Source organism: Crocodylus siamensis, chromosome 1, assembly GCF_052110815.1.
Source record: "Crocodylus siamensis isolate JL-2025a chromosome 1, ASM5211081v1, whole genome shotgun sequence".
Classification (NCBI taxonomy): Eukaryota; Metazoa; Chordata; order Crocodylia; family Crocodylidae; genus Crocodylus; species Crocodylus siamensis.
The window spans coordinates 309,316,760-309,336,307 of NC_143395.1; the positions used below are offsets into that span (position 1 = coordinate 309,316,760).

Here is a 19,548-nt window from a genome sequence, read left to right on the forward strand (position 1 = left end):
TGCTGGAGAAGAAGCTCCTGCAGGAGAGGAAAGAAGAGCTCTGTCACACTTTGGCTGCCTAAGATGCTGCTGGTGCTACTGTACTGCTGCTCACTAAGTTTTTAGTTTACCTGCTGTTATTTAAAGTAGTGGACCATACTGAGGCTATAGGGGAAGAGGAGGCCTCATTGGGGCACACTACCATGTCATGTAGAGGCCCCAACACCAGTGAGGGCACACCTTAACACACACACACAGTCACACATCCTGATTTTTGCTTGTCAGCAGCTTGAGGTGCAGTTTCCCAGAAATGCCTACACCTATCTCCTTGAAATCTACCACGCTTCATGGCCTCAACAGGGGCTACAATGCCTGCTGTTTTCACCCCCGTGTGCCTTCACACTTACAACTGACATGAGTTTTGCTTTCAGGACTTTGAGGTGCAGTTTCCCAGAAATCCCTGCATCTATCTCCTTGAAAGTTTTTTTCCCAAGTTTTCATGGTCGCTGGTAAAAATGAGAAAGTTTTAGGCAGTTTTGTGCTTCCCCATTATAGCCTATGGGCGAAATGTCGAAACAGCATCAACACAGCAAAACAGTTTCAACAAAATGAAATGGAACAGTGCTTCAAAATTAAACGAAACTTGAAATGAAATACTGTCCTGGCAAAATGGAAGTAGAAATGAAATAGTGCTGTTTTGCACAGCCCTACTATTTACAGACTAGTTATAGGTAGCTCCCCACTCAACATGGAAATGCCAAAGTCTCTTCCTGGATTTTGTAAAATGTTATAAATTTCCATGGTATATAAATGGACTTGAAAACTACCTGAAAGAAAAAATCCAAGGCTGCTGTGTGGTTAGCAGGAGAGTACGTGGTTTCCATAGTAACTCCCTCTTGTACACATTCTGCTTGCTCTTGTAGAAAAAGTACATCATTGATATACTGGTGTATCTTCTCATTGGTCATGTTGACACACAGCTATTGTAAAATGGAGAAAAAATGAGTAGCAGAAATTTGCAGGATAATTCATCAGTACAACACTCTATGACAAATATCAATTTTATGAAATGTTTCTCTACAACATGTGATCTTTCAGTAAATCAGAGAAAGGCCTTGGGAAAATTTATACTGTAACAAATATTAGTTCTAAATTGAGGTGAAGGCATAATTTATACTGATCCTTGTGAGTTCTACCTAATACTACCAGTGCTCTAAGATATACCTGTGTAGATTTGGAATAATCCCATTGATTGAAGTGGCTCTGGTGCTTATCATAGCCTATTGCTGTTTACTTTTTACAAAACTAGACAAGCTCAAGTCTTTAAAAAAAATCTTATTGTTGGATTAGTGTCCTAAACTTGCTACAAATTCATAGATTTCATAGACACTAGGGCTGGAAGGGACCTTGGAAGATGGAGTCCAGCCCTCCACCCAAAGGGCAGGAAGTCAACTGGGGTCATAGGATCCCAGCAAGATAAGCATCCAGTTTGCTCTTGTAGGTGCTTGAACCACCTCCGATGGCAGGCTATTCCAGACCTTGGGGGCTTGGACAATAAAGAAAATCTTCCTTATGTCCAGCCTGAAATGGTCTTGCAGTAGTTCATAACCATTCGACCTCGTTATCTTTTGGGGCGCTCTGGTGAACAAATGTTCCCCCAGGTACCAGTGGTCACCCCTGATAAACTTATAGGTGGCCATCAGATCACTCCTGAGCCTGCACTTTTCCAGGCTAAAGAGCCCCATGGCCTGTCGTTGTAAGGTCTGTTTTCCTGACCTCTGATCATGCATGTGGCTCTTCTCTGGACTCTCTCAAGCTTCTCCACACCATTTTTGAATTGTGGAGCCCAAAACTGGATGCAGTACTCCAGCTACAGCTTCACCAAGGCTGAGTACAAGGGGAGAATGATGTCCTGGGATTTGCCTGAGAAGCATCTATGGATGCAAGCCAGCATTTTGGTCGCTTTATTAGCTGCAGCATCACATTGAAGGATCATATTCATCTTGTGGTCAATAATGAACTATTTTTCACACACTGACATGTGAACACTTCCATATTAAGAGTTCTTAATATAGTCCAAGGGTAATGTACAACAATAACCTATGGTGATACCCTCCCCTGCTTTCTGCCTGACCAGTCTAACATGGCTAACTACCTCTCTCTATTTGTGAATTCTACTGATCAATGAAGCATTCCATAGCAACAGGTCTCTTCCGAGTGATAAATATTAAAAGTAAACATGTGCCATTCAGATCTTTAGACCTGACTAGAACCAACAGGTTCTGCTTTAAAAATCAAAAAAGAAACAAGTTAAATTGGGTACATATCAAAAAAGCAAATGTAAATGACTAGAGATGCATTCAAGTGATAGAGATCAGAAGAGCAGAAAAAGTAAATATTGAATTGTTAGCTGATTCTGCTCAGAGGCTGCTTTAAACAAAACTGGCTTCTAATATCTCCTTTGGGGCCAAGAGGCTGTGACCTGTCCCATCCTAATATGCCAGTTAAAAAGGGGACAGGAAAGAAGATAATCTACAAGTTTAAAAATAAAAACTCAAGGCTAAAATTCAATTATACTAAACAAATTCTGCTAACCCAATATTTTTAAATGTGTTACATCAATACAGAATAAAATAAAATATTTCTACAAGCATATCTAAATAAACAGTACCACTCCACAAGTGCCACCCATATCCAGACTAATGTAGTAGGTAGAAAATGGATACACAGACCTCCAAGGACAATTAAGTAAGTATTAGTAATTATAGCTTCCTAAATTCTTGTTTTTCACATTGTACAGAACAACACAGTGCCAGAAACCTGGGAGAGTGCAAGAAGAAAACTTAATGACTGTCAATTAACCTTGGTAATACAGATGTAACACCCCCTGACAATCTCTTTCACATGTTTGGACATGCAATGAGATCAATCTTCTCTGCAAATGTAAGCATAGCAGGCTGAATACATTTTATGGCTGTCATGTCACCCGATCTATCAAGCTGTGTGCTAAAGGCCTAAATGATAAAGCTCTACTGCCAAGTCTGATTTGGAAAGAAGTGGTTAAGTAAACCTGAGATTGTGGAAGAGATGATCATCTTCTACTTATTCCAAAGGGATTAAGAAGCTATTTCCAACTATGATCCAGATAATCACCCTTTCCACTGAAATATCTTGGCTCCTTCCCCTCTTGTCCTGGCCACCCTCTTTCCTACATCACATTGTACTTACCAGTTACTATGGGGTAACTCATATTTTAAGTTATGTGCCTAAGGGTCATGCACACAACTCCAGGTTAGGCATGCTGAGTATGTGCTGGCTGGACAGCTATGGTGAAACAGAATTGATTAAGTATTCCCATAAACTTGGATAAGTCCATAAATTTTATTTGCCAAAAAACCATAACCTATAGGTCTTGAACAATGGAGGAAGACCCAGATGCTCCCACTTGTAGCCCAATAGTAAAGGCACTTGCTCAAGGAGTGTGAGATCCAAGTTAAGGTCCCTCTGTTCACCCAGAGGGGATTTCAACCTGCAACTCCCACTTCCCACTCCTTTGCACCCTGAAGCTTAGAGATATGGTCCAAGAGCAACCATCCATTATTGTTATTCTAATCTACTCCTTGGATTCATATATTCCAGAGAAAGACTGCACTGTAGTCCATTTCTCTTAGTCTCATAGTATACATTAGCATCTCACCCTCCCCAACCTCTGCATAAATCCTATTTATCTGCTTTCATGCAGGTGACATTTTGGAGCATACCACCTGATCCTCCTGATACTCCTCAGACTTCTTAGGAGCATTGTAAAAACCAAAAACTGGGAAAAAAATCTTTAGAATAAATGAATGAGTAAACCTTATTGACTACCTTTCTATTGTTTGTAACCTTCATTTTCTGTGCCTTCGCTTCAATTGCATCATGTGCTCTTCTGCTCAAGGAATCTGTCTGCTTAAGTATTTGTGAAGCTCCTAACACAAAGAAGCCTTGACCTGGACTGGAACATTTGGTGTTGCATAATAAAAGTCATACTTCACAAATTCACTAATATTAAACACTGCCAAAGCCAAAGGGAATTCCACAAATATTTAAAGGAGGACAAATGAAAATGTAATGGAACTTAAAAGGACAGAAGCTATAACAACTGAGAGAAAGATTCAATTCTCTTTAACCCCAAATCCAAGATTATTATTGCCAGATCATCACTACAGGCAAAGAGGCTGACATAACCATAAGCTAAAAGGGCATTAACACGGTTTTATAGAGGAAACTACTCCATGATTTTATTAGTTTTGAATTGGAACTGTAATCTTTATTTGGTGTGTCAACACGAGACACTTTACTGTGCAGTTGACTAATCGACCGGTCAGTAAAGTATCACCATCTAAACATGCAGATACTTTCCACACAGTCAATTAATCAACTGTGAGGTTAATTTGCTAGGTAGTGACTGCACAATAGCCCATGTGTAGATGGCTGGCTGGAAGCAAATTTGCTTCTGGTCAGCCAAGGCAGCAGGGGGCGGGAGAACTCCCTCCCTTGGGAACTGCCTGCTGCTGGGGTGGGATCTGAGTGTGGAGCCCAGGCTGGTACAACATCCTTCTGCCCTGGCAGCAGGCAGCTCCCAACCCCAGGTCCACAATCTTTGCTAGGGTTAGAAGCTGCCTGCTGGCAGGGCAGGGGGACATTGTCCCAGCCAGGCTCCAAGCTCAAAGAGTGCACTGGCAGCAGGCAGCTCCCAGGGGAAGAAAGCATTTTTACTGTACATTTTTACAAGTATTTACAAGTTTTTTTACTGTGCAGTAAGCTTACTTTGAATTAATAGCACATGTAGATGCACCTACTGAGCAGTAATGCTGTTAAGCCTGTGTCTTCTGGCAGTATTATATCACATGACATCGAATCTTGAAACTATGGTGCATTAGTTTTCTGCTAGAAACTCTGGACATTATTATTCCAGTTTATAAACTTTTGGGCTACTTTCACGCCAGAAAAAAAAAGACTTGGCTTGTTATTAAAAGATACTTAATTAAATTTTACATAGTGTAAAATGAAGGCCCATTGAAGCTAAATAAGTAATGCAGCATACCCAACCCTGATCTTAATTCTGATACCTTTTACTTTAATTGTAAACCTCATCTCCTAGTAAGTAGCAGTCACAATGGTCCTGCTTTCAGAAGTTATCAGGCTTTTGGTGTGAAGATAATTAACTCCAGCTTCCTGGCATCCATTATTCTGTTCACTGTTCATTAACTATCACTAGACTAATTCATTGCTTAGCTTTGGCATTTCAGCACTCTGAGCCTTATCACTCTTATGCACTCTGTGGAGTGAACATGTTATGTGACCTAAATTGTTAGGCACCCTTTTCCAGGGACATACAATGCTTCTTCAAACAGAATCCCTCTTTTAAATAATTGCATACATTTTGTATATTTCTTGTAGTAATATGTTGTTGCTTTCAGCTACTAGATTAAAAGGTCTAGCCTACTAACCTGATTTTAAGGATGAGAGAAAGTCAAAAGAATATATTTTGAATGTTCCCAATATTATAGATTTATACAAGGCTTTAATTTTTCATGAAAAAAAATGTACACATTTTCACAGACAGCTAGCAAGTACCTAACAAGGAGGTTGGATTTTCTTGATGTAATCTGAAGTAAAAGGTTACATTTTCCAAACTATATTTTGTACTGTTTTCAACTTAATGAAAATGCAAATTAAAGAGTGCTTATTTTTTATGACTGCTCAGTGGTTTGGCTGTAAGATCCATTTTGCCTCAATAGTTTGCAATCATAAGTCTGATGACCAGGGATCCTGGTTTTCTCTGATAAAAAAAATCCCCAATTTTGGATTTAAAAAAGGAGCCAAAATCCACATTTTTCCATGATTAAAATGAGACACCACTATTAGGCCTGTGCAAAGCAACTAGTATTTGCTTCAGATTCAGCTGATTTGGGGGGCAGTGATTCGATTCGGTGATTTGAATCACCGTCCCAAAGCAATTCGGCAGAATCTGATTCGGAGATTTGGCCGCTACCGAACTGGCTGAATCTCCGAATCAAACAGGTCTCTTCCCCTACTCGCTCTCCCAGCCCCATCAATGGCAGCCCTGCCTGGCCCCAGTCCCGACTCTTAAAAAAAAGGAAAAAAAAGAAAAGAAAAGCCCTGCACTCACTGGCTCCTGCCGGGTGGTGGGGGGCGATCCCCGCTGCCCCCCACTGCCCCAGGCTGTGTGGGGAGGTTCCACCACGAGCTCTCAGAAGTTCCAATGGCTGCTGCAGCATCTGATGAGTGCAGGGCTTTTTTTTTAAAATATAATAAAGAACAGGGAGCTGGGGCCAGGCAGGGCAGCCATTGACAAAGCTGGGAGAGTAGGCGGGGGATGGGGGCTCATGGCAGAGCCCCCCACACAGTGCAGGGCAGTGGGGGGCAGTGGGGATCACCACCCCCTTCTTCCCCCCGGCCTGGCAGGAGCCGTGAGTGTAGCGCTTTTCTTTTCTTTTTTTAAGACTGAATCAATAATCACGGAAAAATGTGGATTTTGTGGCATCTCATTTTAATCATGGAAAAATGTGGATTTTGGTTTTCTTTTTTTAATCTGAAAATTGGGGATTTTTTTTTTATCAGAGAAAACCAGGATCCCTGCTGATGACAGTGAAGGAGTGAGATGACATTGTCTTTTGGGGGTCAGATCAAAACACATTTTTGGAATGAGATCAAAATTTACTAAGCATGAGCATCCCACTCAGTCATTCAAGTATTTTATAATTCTACTGCAATACCTCAAACAAAGATAACCTGTGTAATTCCACATGTTCATCACTGTAACTCTCCTATTCTCTTTTTTAGGTATTCATAGTAGTTATTAACCCAAGACTAATTGTAGTCATTTTAGTAAACTATTCTCCTAACTTGTATGAGGTAAGTTACTGAAACTGATTTTGAATAATGGCAAAATAAAATAACAGTTAGAACCCTACCCTCACAGACCCTGCTACTAGGATATATTTAAAGTTTAAACTCAGAACTGCACTTAAAGAATTAAAACTACCTTGCCCTTATTAATTGGTAGATGGTTTTCTTTTTAAGTGTTTTAAGCCTGCAAGAAATATTTTATTTTTTAACATCCATTTGATTCCAGTATAAGTACTAGCTTTATGTTCTTCTTTGTGGGTATGTCTGCACAAGGCACTTTACCATGGAGCTAACTAATTAGCTTTGCACTAAAAGGTCACTGTCAATACAAGCAGTGCTATTAGGTCAGAGTAAAGTAATTAGTTCCACTGTAGGATAGTATTTCCCAACCTAAGTACTATCCTACGGCGGATATGGGTGTAGATGGTGGTGGGGCTGGAAGGACACGAGGGTGCTACAATGAAGAAGCTGCCTGCTGGCCTTGCATTGTAGCAACTTTGTGCTCCAATCATCCCCTCCACAGCACACTGAGCCAGGGCAGAGGAGCTCTGTGCTGGCAAGCTGACCACCTGGGCTCCCTGCTAACCAGGGCGATGCCGCCCCAGCTTAATGTGCTGTGGTCTCAGGTGCACATGTAAATACTGCACCTGGGAGTAACAGGCTCCTGTGTGAACTGCACCAGAGTTTATTATGTCGCATTAATTTCATGTGTAGACATGCCCTGTAGGTCCCAATTCAGCAAAATGCTTGTTTATAATGTTAACAAGTTGGGCAATTCTGTGGCACTCAGTGGGTGAGATGCTGTGTTTCTTAGACGTGCAGCATGGAGTTTGCAGCTCAGCAAATAGAAGGGTGAAACTTTGAGACACCTCCTCATTCTGAGCTTCACAGCAAGGGCCTGTTTTAAGTTTCAGCAGTCCTCTCTCGCTGCCACTGGGCTGCAGCACTGTATGTAATCTTCTTCTTGTTACAGGATGTGGCCCTATCCATATATCAGGGTCTAGAAGATAGTCCTCAAATGGCAAATCTGCTATTTTTCTATATTGCCTACATCAGCAGAATTAATCACCAGCCTGGCCTGAGAGCATTTTGGAGCATCTTTATGCTGCTTTAGCCCTTAGGAACTGTGTTAAGGGGCTGTTGTTCAGGTGAGCATTTAACCTACTGTGACTACCCACATGCAGAGAGTTGCCAGCATACATAAAGTGGTTTGTTGGATAGAATTAGATTTTATGAAGGATTGAAATAGGAGTGAGAGTATGAGGGAGGTAGAGAGAAGGGAGTAAATAGGCCTCCTCTCCTGCTCACTATATGGTACATCAAGGATCATTGGGTATTAGAGTCTAAACTAAGGAATAATCAGGAACTGCTCTTAAATAGCTCCTCAGAGCAGATGAAGGCTCAAAGATGTAGGAGGGAGAGATGGGAAGAGAACTGGGCCTCCCCATTCTAATCAGTAGAAAATGCTAGCTCTGTAGGGAGAAAAGCATAAGCTGCCCAAAAATCTGAACAAAAGAAATCAACGACACATGTGAAAAAAGGAAGCTGAGCCACCCATAAATTAAATAATTTACTAAGGAAAAGGAGCAACTTCTAGCTCTCCCGTGATTTCCAGCCATAACACATCCTCAAGCTCTTGTTGCTACTGATGCCATTTCCCTTCCTCCCACTGTTTTAATATTCCATTTGTACTGCATTACACAATGAACAATTGGACAGTAGCAGAGTCCCTTCTGCTTTGTAAAACACTTCATTTTGAAGATCTTTGTATTCCAAAATAATACAAAAAGGAGGGGGCAAAAGTTTGATTTTTAAATGGACTTTTAAGTATTCAGTGTGCTAAAGGTTAATTTATTTTTCTATGGTTGCAATTCAGCTTTTTTTAAAGTCACATGTTGTAATGTCACAGAGGTGAATCTGCCAATAACAGCACTTAGCATAATGTAGTATTTTCATCCTATTCTTTATCCAAGGCATATGAAGACCTTTTGATCTTATTTCTAATCCAGTTTATTGTCTTCCCACTCACTGACCTAGATGAAGTATCCCTTCCATAAGCATGAAGCCAGAAAACATTAAGCGCATTTCTCAGAATATCATTCAAAGTGCATACTACTGTTCTCTCAAGTGATTATGTTAGATGTTTACTAGATTTCTTTAAAATGATGAATAACTCTACAAAGCCTGGATTATAATTCAGAGCTATGCTGGCAGAATGTGAGGAATTTATTTTAAGAGTAACATTTCTTCCTTCCGTGTGAATTTGTTTTCATGAGGGTTAGATGCCTGCTTTGGCTCAGAAGAAAAATAAAAGCTTTAAAGAACATTTATACTGTAGTCAATCCAGCAAAATAAAGCAACCTACCTCTTCAAAAGTATTCTTTTGAAATTCCTCAAATCCAAAAATGTCCAATATTCCAATTTCAAGAACTTGATCACTGAAACAATAAGATATTGAAGTTAAAGATATTCATGCAGGTTAATTTATCCGCTGTCTTTGTCAATATTTTTTTTCTGTTCCAAGAGGAAAGCAGTCAGAATGCCCCAAAATACAGTATGAAATACACAAGTGTGCAACATACACAATACAGCTGGGTGATTAAACTGAAGACATATGTGACATACTGCTCTGACCTTGACTGGCTTACCCTCACCCTGCCTACTAATTTATTTTCTCCAGAGCCTACTAATGCTCAGGAATTCTAAGCTATTTAAGGAGCCACCATTTAAAATTTTAAGTAAAAATACAAGTAATAAAAATGCTCAGTTTCCTTCAGGTAAGACCAATTATCCAAAGCTCAGGTATTCCTCTAGTTAGTTAGATGAGAGATGGGTATGCCTCTCCATGAAAAATGGGGAGTGTCAAAATACGTGTCACATCCACATGGCTAGCATCTTTTTTTCAGAGAGATTTTCCATAACATTCATAACATTTTATAAGTGCTCAGAGCCAAGAGAAAACACAAAATACATATCAACACTCATAGCTCTTATGGCATTTGCATAAAGTAGGACCTGAGTGGCAAAATGCCAGACAAAAAGGTAGCAAAAGTAGGAACATGGGTACATACAACCATAGGCATTTGGACTACTGTGGGACATCTCTTCTGTCTGCATACTCTTATATAAAGCTAGTTGTCAGCAGTATACATCTTCACATTTCAGTAGATACATTTATCAGGTAATGGCCAAAAATTAAGGAATGAAGGGCTAATCCCTCAGTTGATTTAGTATTATTCCTTGGAAGTCAATGTAGTTTCATCAATTTACAATAAGTACATTTGGAAACATTACAACCAAAACAAAAACCTAATCCCTTAAATTCAATTAAAAGAAGAAGAAGAAAACAAAAATAGCAACAACATCCTGTTGACATTTGGCTGCTTGTGAACTTAGAAACAATCAAAAATACTTCCTCAAATAATCTGTTCTTCTTTTCTGAAATGCAGAAGTCAAGCATAAATGTTATGAGTGCTAAACCTAATCACTGCAAGACTGCATACATGTTCAAAGCACAGGGGCAGAAAGATGCATAATAAATCTAGATCCAATTCTAATCTAAATCTATTATATTAGAACTGGAAGCAGTGATGCATCTCTATGCTTCTTGGTGAAGAAATTCTTTTAACGTGTTAATAAATCCTCTCTAGAGCAACAAAGTTCTAGAGAAGATTTATTAACCTGTTAAGAGAATTTCTTCACCAAAAAGCATAGAGAAGCAGCACTGCTTCCAGTTCTAACAAGATATCAAATTTTAAATGTGAGTTAAAAATATGTTTCAGACTTTCACAATGCTGATTAGAACTCATTCATGATAATATTTTTAATGAAAATAAATGTTGCCATCAACACTGAAATATTTTGAAAACAAAGCCATTTTAACAAAAAATTAAAATTTATTTTGAAACACTTTGGAATTTTGTTTTGTAATGTGGGGATTTATTTTACAATATAAGCTTGCATCATTTTTATCTTTTTATAACATGTCTGTTATGCTATTATATAATGTGACACAATGGTTATTATTTTTAAATTTACTAAAGTAATACTTGATCTGAAAAAGAAAACTGTTTCCCCATTAGTTATGAAATAGTATGAATTTAGTATGAATAGTATGAACTTTTTGTTTCAATCTTAAATTGAATAATATAGCCCAAGGCCTCTAGTATATTAGTAAAGTTTCTAGTGTCCTTTTAATGAAAGAAAAATGTATGTTGTATTATATGTGATGATGCACCACACCATCTCCACCCACGTTTTCAAAATCCTAGGTTCACCCGTTACCATATGCTACTATAAAGGACCCTGAATTCTGTCATCACCCTGTAGAATCCATATAACAGTTTATAAATTCAGTAATTTCCTACATTAACCTTTTGTCCACGTTTTGGCAAGCTTAATTCTGATAGACAATGGAATTCCCAAGTAACACATTGATTTGGCTACAAGTCATGCTTAAGTCTCCATAGCGATTTCAACTTAGACACTCTCCTACAAAGTGGATGCATATCTTTCTTGCCCTGCTTACAATCATACTAATTCCAGGAAAATTACTTTTATTAATCACAGCAGAGATTTCCAAGGCCAAATAGAAGAATGTGCCACTAGAGATCTCAAGGAATCTGTAATAAAAAAGTGGATTTTTCTTCTTTGAGTCTTCATTTTACTTCATTAAAAATATATATATATATATCACGGATAGTTTAGTCTATAAAAAGGGTGTTTCTGATATATACTAAAGAAGGTAAAACTAGAACAAGACCATTGAAGACAGAGATGTCTTTTTTCCTGTACTACCATGACTAGTTTAATTAAGGTAAGAGGAACTGATGTTTGCATTTGGATTCTGGAGGGTGCAGAATCAATTAAAAGTGCTAACAATGCTTTTACACTACAGAAGTTAAATATTTACCACTCTTAAGACGAAAATGTTTTAGTACTTCCCAGTTTTTTCTTTTATGTTCTCTGACCACTAGAGAGCCTGTGGATTTGTTTCATTTTGGGATTGACAAAGTAATACCATAACTGATATTAATTTATAACATCTTTTTTTTTCCCTTTTTTAAAGAAGGAGGTATATGTGATTTTTTTAACAGCTAGAGAAACAACGTATTTTGTCCATGCAGATTACACAACTACAGTTAACTTTTTGCCAAACTCTAAGAGCAGCACATATATACCAGTCATCATGGCTGAGGATTTTATTTAAACTGACAATTTAGGGCCTTGTTACACCGTATGCTGTAAACTGAACAAATACAAATTGGCTTAGTGTTGTTTAGCTTAGTGGAGCAGTGACACCTTAAGGCAAAAAAACGTTTATGAGCGTCCTTCACCCATACAGCTGTGACTTGCCACTTGAGGCTTGGTGATCAGGGCAGCCAACTCGTCTGCTAGGATCTAGGGGCAGGACTAGCTTGCTGCTACCACTGGCCAGAGCAAACGCTGTAGACTTGGAGCTCCTGGCAGCTGTGGTGCCTCCCATAGCCGCCCATACTGGTTCTTTGCTTGAACTCTGAGGGGCCCAATCTTCTTTTTCCTCTGGAGCCTGACCCCCGCATTGGCCATGCCTGGGCTGCAGCCAGCTGGGTGCCATCTGAGCTCTGAAAAGTGTAGGATGCCTTGGAGCTCAGGCAGTGCCCAGCTGTCCAGCAGCCCAGCTGGCAGCAGTGCAGCAGAGTGAGCTCTGCAGAAAAAAAAATATTGGTTCCCTGGGACCCAGACACATACCCCAGCAGGCCCAGGCAGCTGGAGTAAGGCAGAGCTTGGCAGCTGTGGCACAGCAGCTTGAGGCCAGTTCCTGCTGACCCATCCAGTCTGGGGCTTCACACAGACGAGCTGGCTGTGCTGCTCCCAAGCTTGGCGGGGGTGGGAAGTCCCATCCCTGTTCCCTCCCTCCCGCCCCCCCATATATCCCCTGCTCTGTGGAGCCCCAGCTGGATGGCCAGTGACAAGCCCCAAGCTCCGTGCCTGGAGCTCCCTGGATGGTACAAGGGGTCAAGGGACCTCAGGCTCCTGACAACCATCCCTGCTGCTGCACGAGCCAGGTGTGGGGAAGTGGTGGCTGGACTGTGCATAGCCCAGCAAAGTGTGGGGTCAGGAGGAGTCAGCCTCAGGCTGCCATGCTTCAGCTGTTGAGCTCTACCTTGCTCCAGATGTCTGGCCCCACCAGGTCATGTGTCCTGGTCCTGGGGTCACAGGCACCAGGTGGTGGATGTGCTGTAGTGTGGTGCAAGGCTTGGCACAGGTTCAACCGTGAGTCAGCAGGAGGGGTAAACACCAGGCTACCGCCCCACTGAAGGCACCATGGCCTTGTCTGGTCAGAGCAGCAAGTTGGTCTGGGAGGCACTACAGCCACTCCTGCCTGGCAGGAGAAGCAGGACCAACACAGTGACTGGCCCTGCTGTGCCCCAGCATACCTGCCCTGACTCAGGAGGGACTACTGTATCTGGGGATGCTGGAAGACTTCATCTTGGGCAGAAAACTGGAACAGAAGCAAAATTAGGTCAACTAGAGAATCCTGCCCTACAGCAGAGTAACTTTAAGCCAAATAAGCTATTAAAAGGTGTTAACATGCAGTCAATCCAGGGTTAAGAGCTCCAGAAGTTTCCTAAAATTACTATGTAACAAGGCCCTTACATTTGATCATGAGGTATCACTGACCTATTTAAAGTTTCTGGCAGATCATACATATCTTTTTTTACAATGTCAATTCTTAGTGGGATATCTTTTACAGGACCAACTGCATAACTGGGATAGAGTTAGACAACCTTTTGAATGACAGACATTTTCTTTCACAACAAGGTTCTGCCCACTTATTTCAGAGGAAATAATAGGATAATATGAGGCTAATATACAATATAATATGACAACATGATAACAACAGTCAACTTTCCTTCTTTTTTTTTCATCTGGTCCATCTAATCCTTTCCCTAGTGTTCCAGCTTTGATAGTTAACATGATGGTCAAAATTTGATAAAGGTGTTTTGATTAATAGGGGCAAGTATTATGAGTTTGTGATAAAATCTGTACTTTCTTCTTCAAACAAAATTATCTGTTCTCAACTGTAAGATCTTCACAGACTCTTCACTGTTCCAAGACCCAGAGACGATACCTATTCCCAGAAAAAGAATTCTGTAAGGTGAAGGTCATGGGAAGCAGGCAGAGCACTCTTTCAGCAGATCTTTACCTTGGCTTATGACAGGCAGAAGGCAGGGTAAAAGTGCACTTAATAGACTAAATGAATCAGAAATGCACAAGTTTTCATGATCCACAGCCTACTTTATCAGATGGAACACATGAGTAAAATTTCCTGGGGATAACTTTGCTGTATTTCCGATTCTCGTACATATCCTGTTGAAATGCTGGTAAAGTCCTGACATCTCTGTTCTAATGCCCACCTTGTCTAGAACATATTTATCTAACATGGACCAACTTACTTCTTTGTTTAAAGCTATATGCCTTCTGTATTTTAAAATTCTATAGAATAATAGAAAATTAGGCTTGGAAGGAACCCCAGGAGGTCATGTAGTTCAACCCCAGGCTAAAATCAGAACCATCCCCAACTAGATCATTTCAGCCAGGGTTTTGGTAACCAAGGCCTTAAAAACATCCAAAGATGAAGATTCCACCACCTGTCTAGGGAACTTGTTCCAGTATTTCACCACCCCCTCAATGAGAAAGTTTTTATATCCAACCTAAAATTCCCTTGCTGCAACTTGAGACCATTGCTCCTTGTTCTGTTATCTGCCACCACTGAGAAAAGTCTAGCTCCATCCTTTTTGGAACCATCCTTCAGGTAGTTAAAGACTGCTATCAAATCCCCGTCACATCTCCCCAAGTCAAAAAGGCTGCTATCAAATCCCCTGTCATCCCAGTCTTTTCTTCTGCAGAATAAATAAGCCCAGTTCCCTCAGCCTCTCCACAGAACTTATGTGTTCCAGCCCCATAGCTACTTTCATTGCCCTCCACTGGACTCTTTCCAGCTTATCCACATCCTTTCTGTAATGGGGGGCCTAAAACTGAACACAGTACACAATGACCTCACCAGTACAGAACACAGGGGAATAATGACTTCCCTTGATCTGCTGGCAACTCTTTTACTAATGCAGCCCAATATGCTTCTTGGCAACAAGGGCACATTTTTGACTCATAGCTAGCTTATTGTCCACTGTAATCCCGAGGTCATTTTCTGCAGAGCTGCTGCTTAACCAGTTGCTCCCAAGCCTGTAGCAGTGCATGGGATTGTTCCATCCTAAGTGTAGGATGTTCTACTTGTCCTTGTTGAACCTTATGCTATTTCTTTTGGCCCAATCCTCTAACATGTCTAGGTCACTTTGAACCCTAGCCCTACCCCCAAGCCTATCTACTACACTCCCCAGCTTGGTGTCATGTACAAACTTGCTGAGGGTGTAATCCATCCCATCTCCTAGATCATTAATGAAGATATTGAACAAAACGGGCCCTAGGACCAACCTCTGGGACACTCCACTTGATATCGGCTGCCAACTAGATCTTGAGCCATTGATCACTACATGTTGAGTCCAACAATCCATCCACCTTTCTATCCACCTTACAGTCCATTCATCCAACCCATACTTCATCAGCTTGCTTACACTTGTGGTAGAAGTGATATCTTTTATTAGACCAACTGTTTTTTTGCAAAAAAATGAACTGTTCCAAACAGATTTTACCACACCTTCAACTGTCCTAAGAAACAGGAACTTCCATTTCTACCCAAGCGAACTATTATTCTTATACTTTTATTCTTACTAATAATTTATTCTTCTTTGCCTGATGAAGGGTGTTTGTGCCTGAAAGCTTGCAATTAAAGACTTTTTTTTTCAAAAATAGTTGGTCTAATAAAAGATATCACCTCTACCATGAGTCCTGATTTCTTTTGCTAAAGTCAAGGTAGTTTACATCCACTGCTTTCCCTACATCCACAGAGCCAGTTATTTAATCATAGAAGGTTAATCAGGTTGATTAGACATAATTTGCCCTTGGTGAATCCATGCTGACTGTTCCTTATCACTAGGGATCTTGGTTTTCTCTGATTTAAAAAAAATCCCCATTTTTTAGATTTAAAAAAGTAACCTGAAATCCACATTTTTCCCTGATTAAAATGAAACACCACTAATATATTAGTGAAAACCAGGATCCCTGCTAACCACCTTCTTCTCTTCCTCTAAGTGCTTAGAAATGAATTCCTTGAGGACCTGCTTCATGATTTTTCTAGGGACTCAGGTGAGGCTGACTGCTCTGTAGTTCCCCAGATCCTCCTTCTTCCCTCTCTTATAGATGGGCACTATATTTGCCCTTTTCCAATCATCCAGGACCTTCCCCAATCACCACAGGTTTTCAAAGATAATGGCTCTGCCATCACATCAATCAACTCCCTCAGCACCGTTGGATGCATGGCATCCAGTCCCATGGACTTGTACATGTCCAGCTTTTCTAAATAGTCCCTAACCTGTTCTCTTTCACCACAGTTGGCTGTTTACCACCTCCCAAACTGTGCTGCCTGGTGCAGTAGTCTGGGAGCTGATCTTGCCTGTGAAGACCAAAGCTAAAAAAGCATTGAGTACTTCAGCCTTTCCTCATCATCTGTTTCTAGGTTGCCTCCCCCATTCAGTAAGGATCAACACTTCCCCTGACCATCTTTTTGTTGCCAACATACTTCTAGAAACCTTTTTTGTTACTCTTCACATCCCTGGCTAGCTGCAACTCCAGTTGTGCTTTGGTTTTCCTGATTTTATACCTGCATGTCCAAGCAATATTCTTATACTCCTCCCTAATCATCTGTCCAACCTTCCACTTCCTGTAAACTTCCTTTTTGTGTTTAAGCTCACTGAAGAGTTCTCTGCTATGCCAAGCTGGTTGCCTGCTATACTGCAATTTTTCCTGCACATTGGGATAGTTTCTTCCTGTGGCCTCAGTAAGGTTTATTTAAAATACCACCAGTTTTCCTGGACTCTTTTCCCCTCAGACTGGCCTCACAGAGGATTCCCTGAGGGAGTCAAATTATTCTTTTCTGAAGTCCAGGGTCCATACCCTGCTGCTCGCCCTTTCTTCCTTTTGTCAGGATCCTGAACTCAATCATAGCATGGGCACTGCTGCCCATGTTATCATTTACATTCATTTACTACATTCCCCCCCAGTTCTTCCATGTTTGTGAGCAGCAGGTCAAGAAGAGCACGGCTCCTAGCTGGTCTCTCCAACACTTGCACCAGGAACTTGTCTCCAGCACTCTCCAAAATCTTCTTGGATTGCCTACGAACTGCTGTGTTGCCCTCCCAGCAGTTGTCAGGGTGACTGAAGTCCCCCATGAGAACCAGGGCCTGTGATTGGGAAACTTCCACTAGTTGTCTGAAGAAAGCTCCATGTACCTCATCCTCCTGATCTGGTAGTCTGCAGCAGACAGCCACCACGACATCTCTCTTGTTGCTCTATGTTTTCTCTTATTATGATTAAGTACGAAAGTATTAAAGTACTAAAACCAATTCAGACTGGGGAAGAACTCAGAATATGATACCATGCCCCACATTTCACTGGATGCTCCTCTTCCCCAGAAATAGAGGAGGGAGAAGCTGTTTTAAAGTTGTGGGTTTGTGTTTTGAATTGGAAGATTTGCCTGTCTGCCTCTAGTACCTGTTGCTGAACTTAGTGATAATGAATATACATTTTATTCAAGAATGAATCTAACTTCTTCTCATATGCTAATAACTGTATGCCTCAAAAATATCTTGCGTATGATCTTGCTGGAACACAAGTAATGCATAATACATGAAAATAAATTGTGAATGAGATACTTAACATTTTTTTTGCCAAAATAAATCTTGCCTCATCTAGATTCTGTCAATATTTGAAAATGCTCAACTACAAATAAGATTACACAGGAGGAAGACACACCTTCCTAAAATATATAGCTTTAGTAGTATGCTATATTTGAAAAGAAAATTTCCTATTGACTTGATGACATGGATAAAAAGCCTTAATAAAAAACTAACTTGATTTCTGTGTCTGCAATGCAGCATAAACTGGATTGACATGAGCCCCATCTTCAGGCTAGGAGACACCGAGACTTTTTCCTTTGCTAACAACTTAATATAAACATAATACACTCTACTTTGTAATAGACATACACAGCAAGGGAAGACAAAATATGTTTTCTAAAGCAAAAATACTCCATTTAATATACTTTTACTAGCTAGACAAGAAGAGTGTTGCATGAGCATTTATAGACATTGTTAAATCTTGTGAACATCTAGTCCTCCTACACTATGAGTCAGGGCTTCCTTGTGTCACTATAATAGTTTTTTATACATTGGTACTATTATCCGATTCTCAAGGCCTGTCACTACTATTTGAAATCAAATAACTTAAAATAGAGGTAACAATGACAACTATTCAAAATCCTATTGTTCACATCACTTTATTTGATGGAAATAAAATACTTTTAAAAAGATTATAAGAATGCAAACATTTTAGAAATAAAATGTCCTGAAAAAATCCTCATTATGATTTGTTAACTAGAGAAGTACAAAGAATGATAAAAATGTAGCACAGTTGAGGCTGAGTTAAAATATTATTTTTAATAATGATGAATAGTTAAGAATAGTTTTTCCCTAGCCCTATTACAAAACCCTAACCATTATAATTTTGGTTTCCTATCCCAGTGTTATTGAAAAACAATATCAGACAGAACCCACAAAGACATGTACAAGGAAATAGCTTGTAAACAATCTATATTAATGGCTATAATTATGTTAGTTAATATAAAAAAAATCCTGAAGATTTAATTAGACAAAATTGGGAATCACTCCTAGTGAAGAAGTCCAATTTTTCTGAAGATGAATTATATCCCTCTCCCTACATTATCATTAATACTGTTGTTGTATATTGATTTCGCTGCTATTATACTCTAATGTGTTTGTTGGATTTGGGCAATGCTTTTATCCACTTTACACCTAGATCATTAGATCTTTGAATATACCTCCTGATTTTTTCTTCCTTTAGCTCTAATGGCAATCTTCAGTGTTGTTTCACCTGCAAACCAGCATTTAGATGTTTCAGAGTAAGTGAAATGTTAATATTAATAACAAACAACTAGCAATTTCACAAAGTTAAACCTATATTGAGTAAAATGTAATTTGATTTAAATATATTGAGCCAAATGTTCCCAGCAACTGTACTATTATAAACTTTACTATTTATTAAGTACTACTAAAAAACATGAAATAGGCTTTGAGCCAATCTTGCTGCAGATTATATTGATTCAATGCCACTGATTCAAGGTTGTTGTGTTAGGACAGGTGAGGAAAAACTGGCCTATTAACTTCGGAAACATACGATAAATTGCATATTTCACATATCTTTGATAGTCGCTCTTCCCAGTTACTACAACCACTTCTAAATGTACATTTACCTGACACTGACTTAAAAAGAATGTGTACTCTTAAGTCAGACATTAGCTAACTCAAGTTAAAATAGTAATAAGGACTTTTTAACTCAGGTTATCAGGTCATATTCCAGACCACAGGGGACACTGGCAACCTTAAGAATGGAATGAGCCACTGCTAAAATACGGGAGCTGTTTGAGGATGCTCAGAAATTGGGACTCTTATGATTTATCTATGCTGCATAAAGCTGTGT

The 19,548-nt window shown here is 39.9% G+C and overlaps 1 protein-coding gene across 1 annotated transcript in view; it reads right to left on the reverse strand.

Annotated features, from left to right (window-relative positions):
- Positions 1 to 19,548, reverse strand: part of MYO16 (myosin XVI) — a 545,578-nt gene that overhangs the window by 175,976 nt on the left and 350,054 nt on the right. The window contains exons 21-22 of the mRNA XM_090022346.1: positions 9,260 to 9,332; positions 807 to 959 (exon numbers count right to left, since the gene is read on the reverse strand). Coding sequence (XP_089878472.1) covers positions 807 to 959; positions 9,260 to 9,332 — 226 coding nt within the window. The remainder of the gene's footprint in view (positions 1 to 806; positions 960 to 9,259; positions 9,333 to 19,548) is intronic.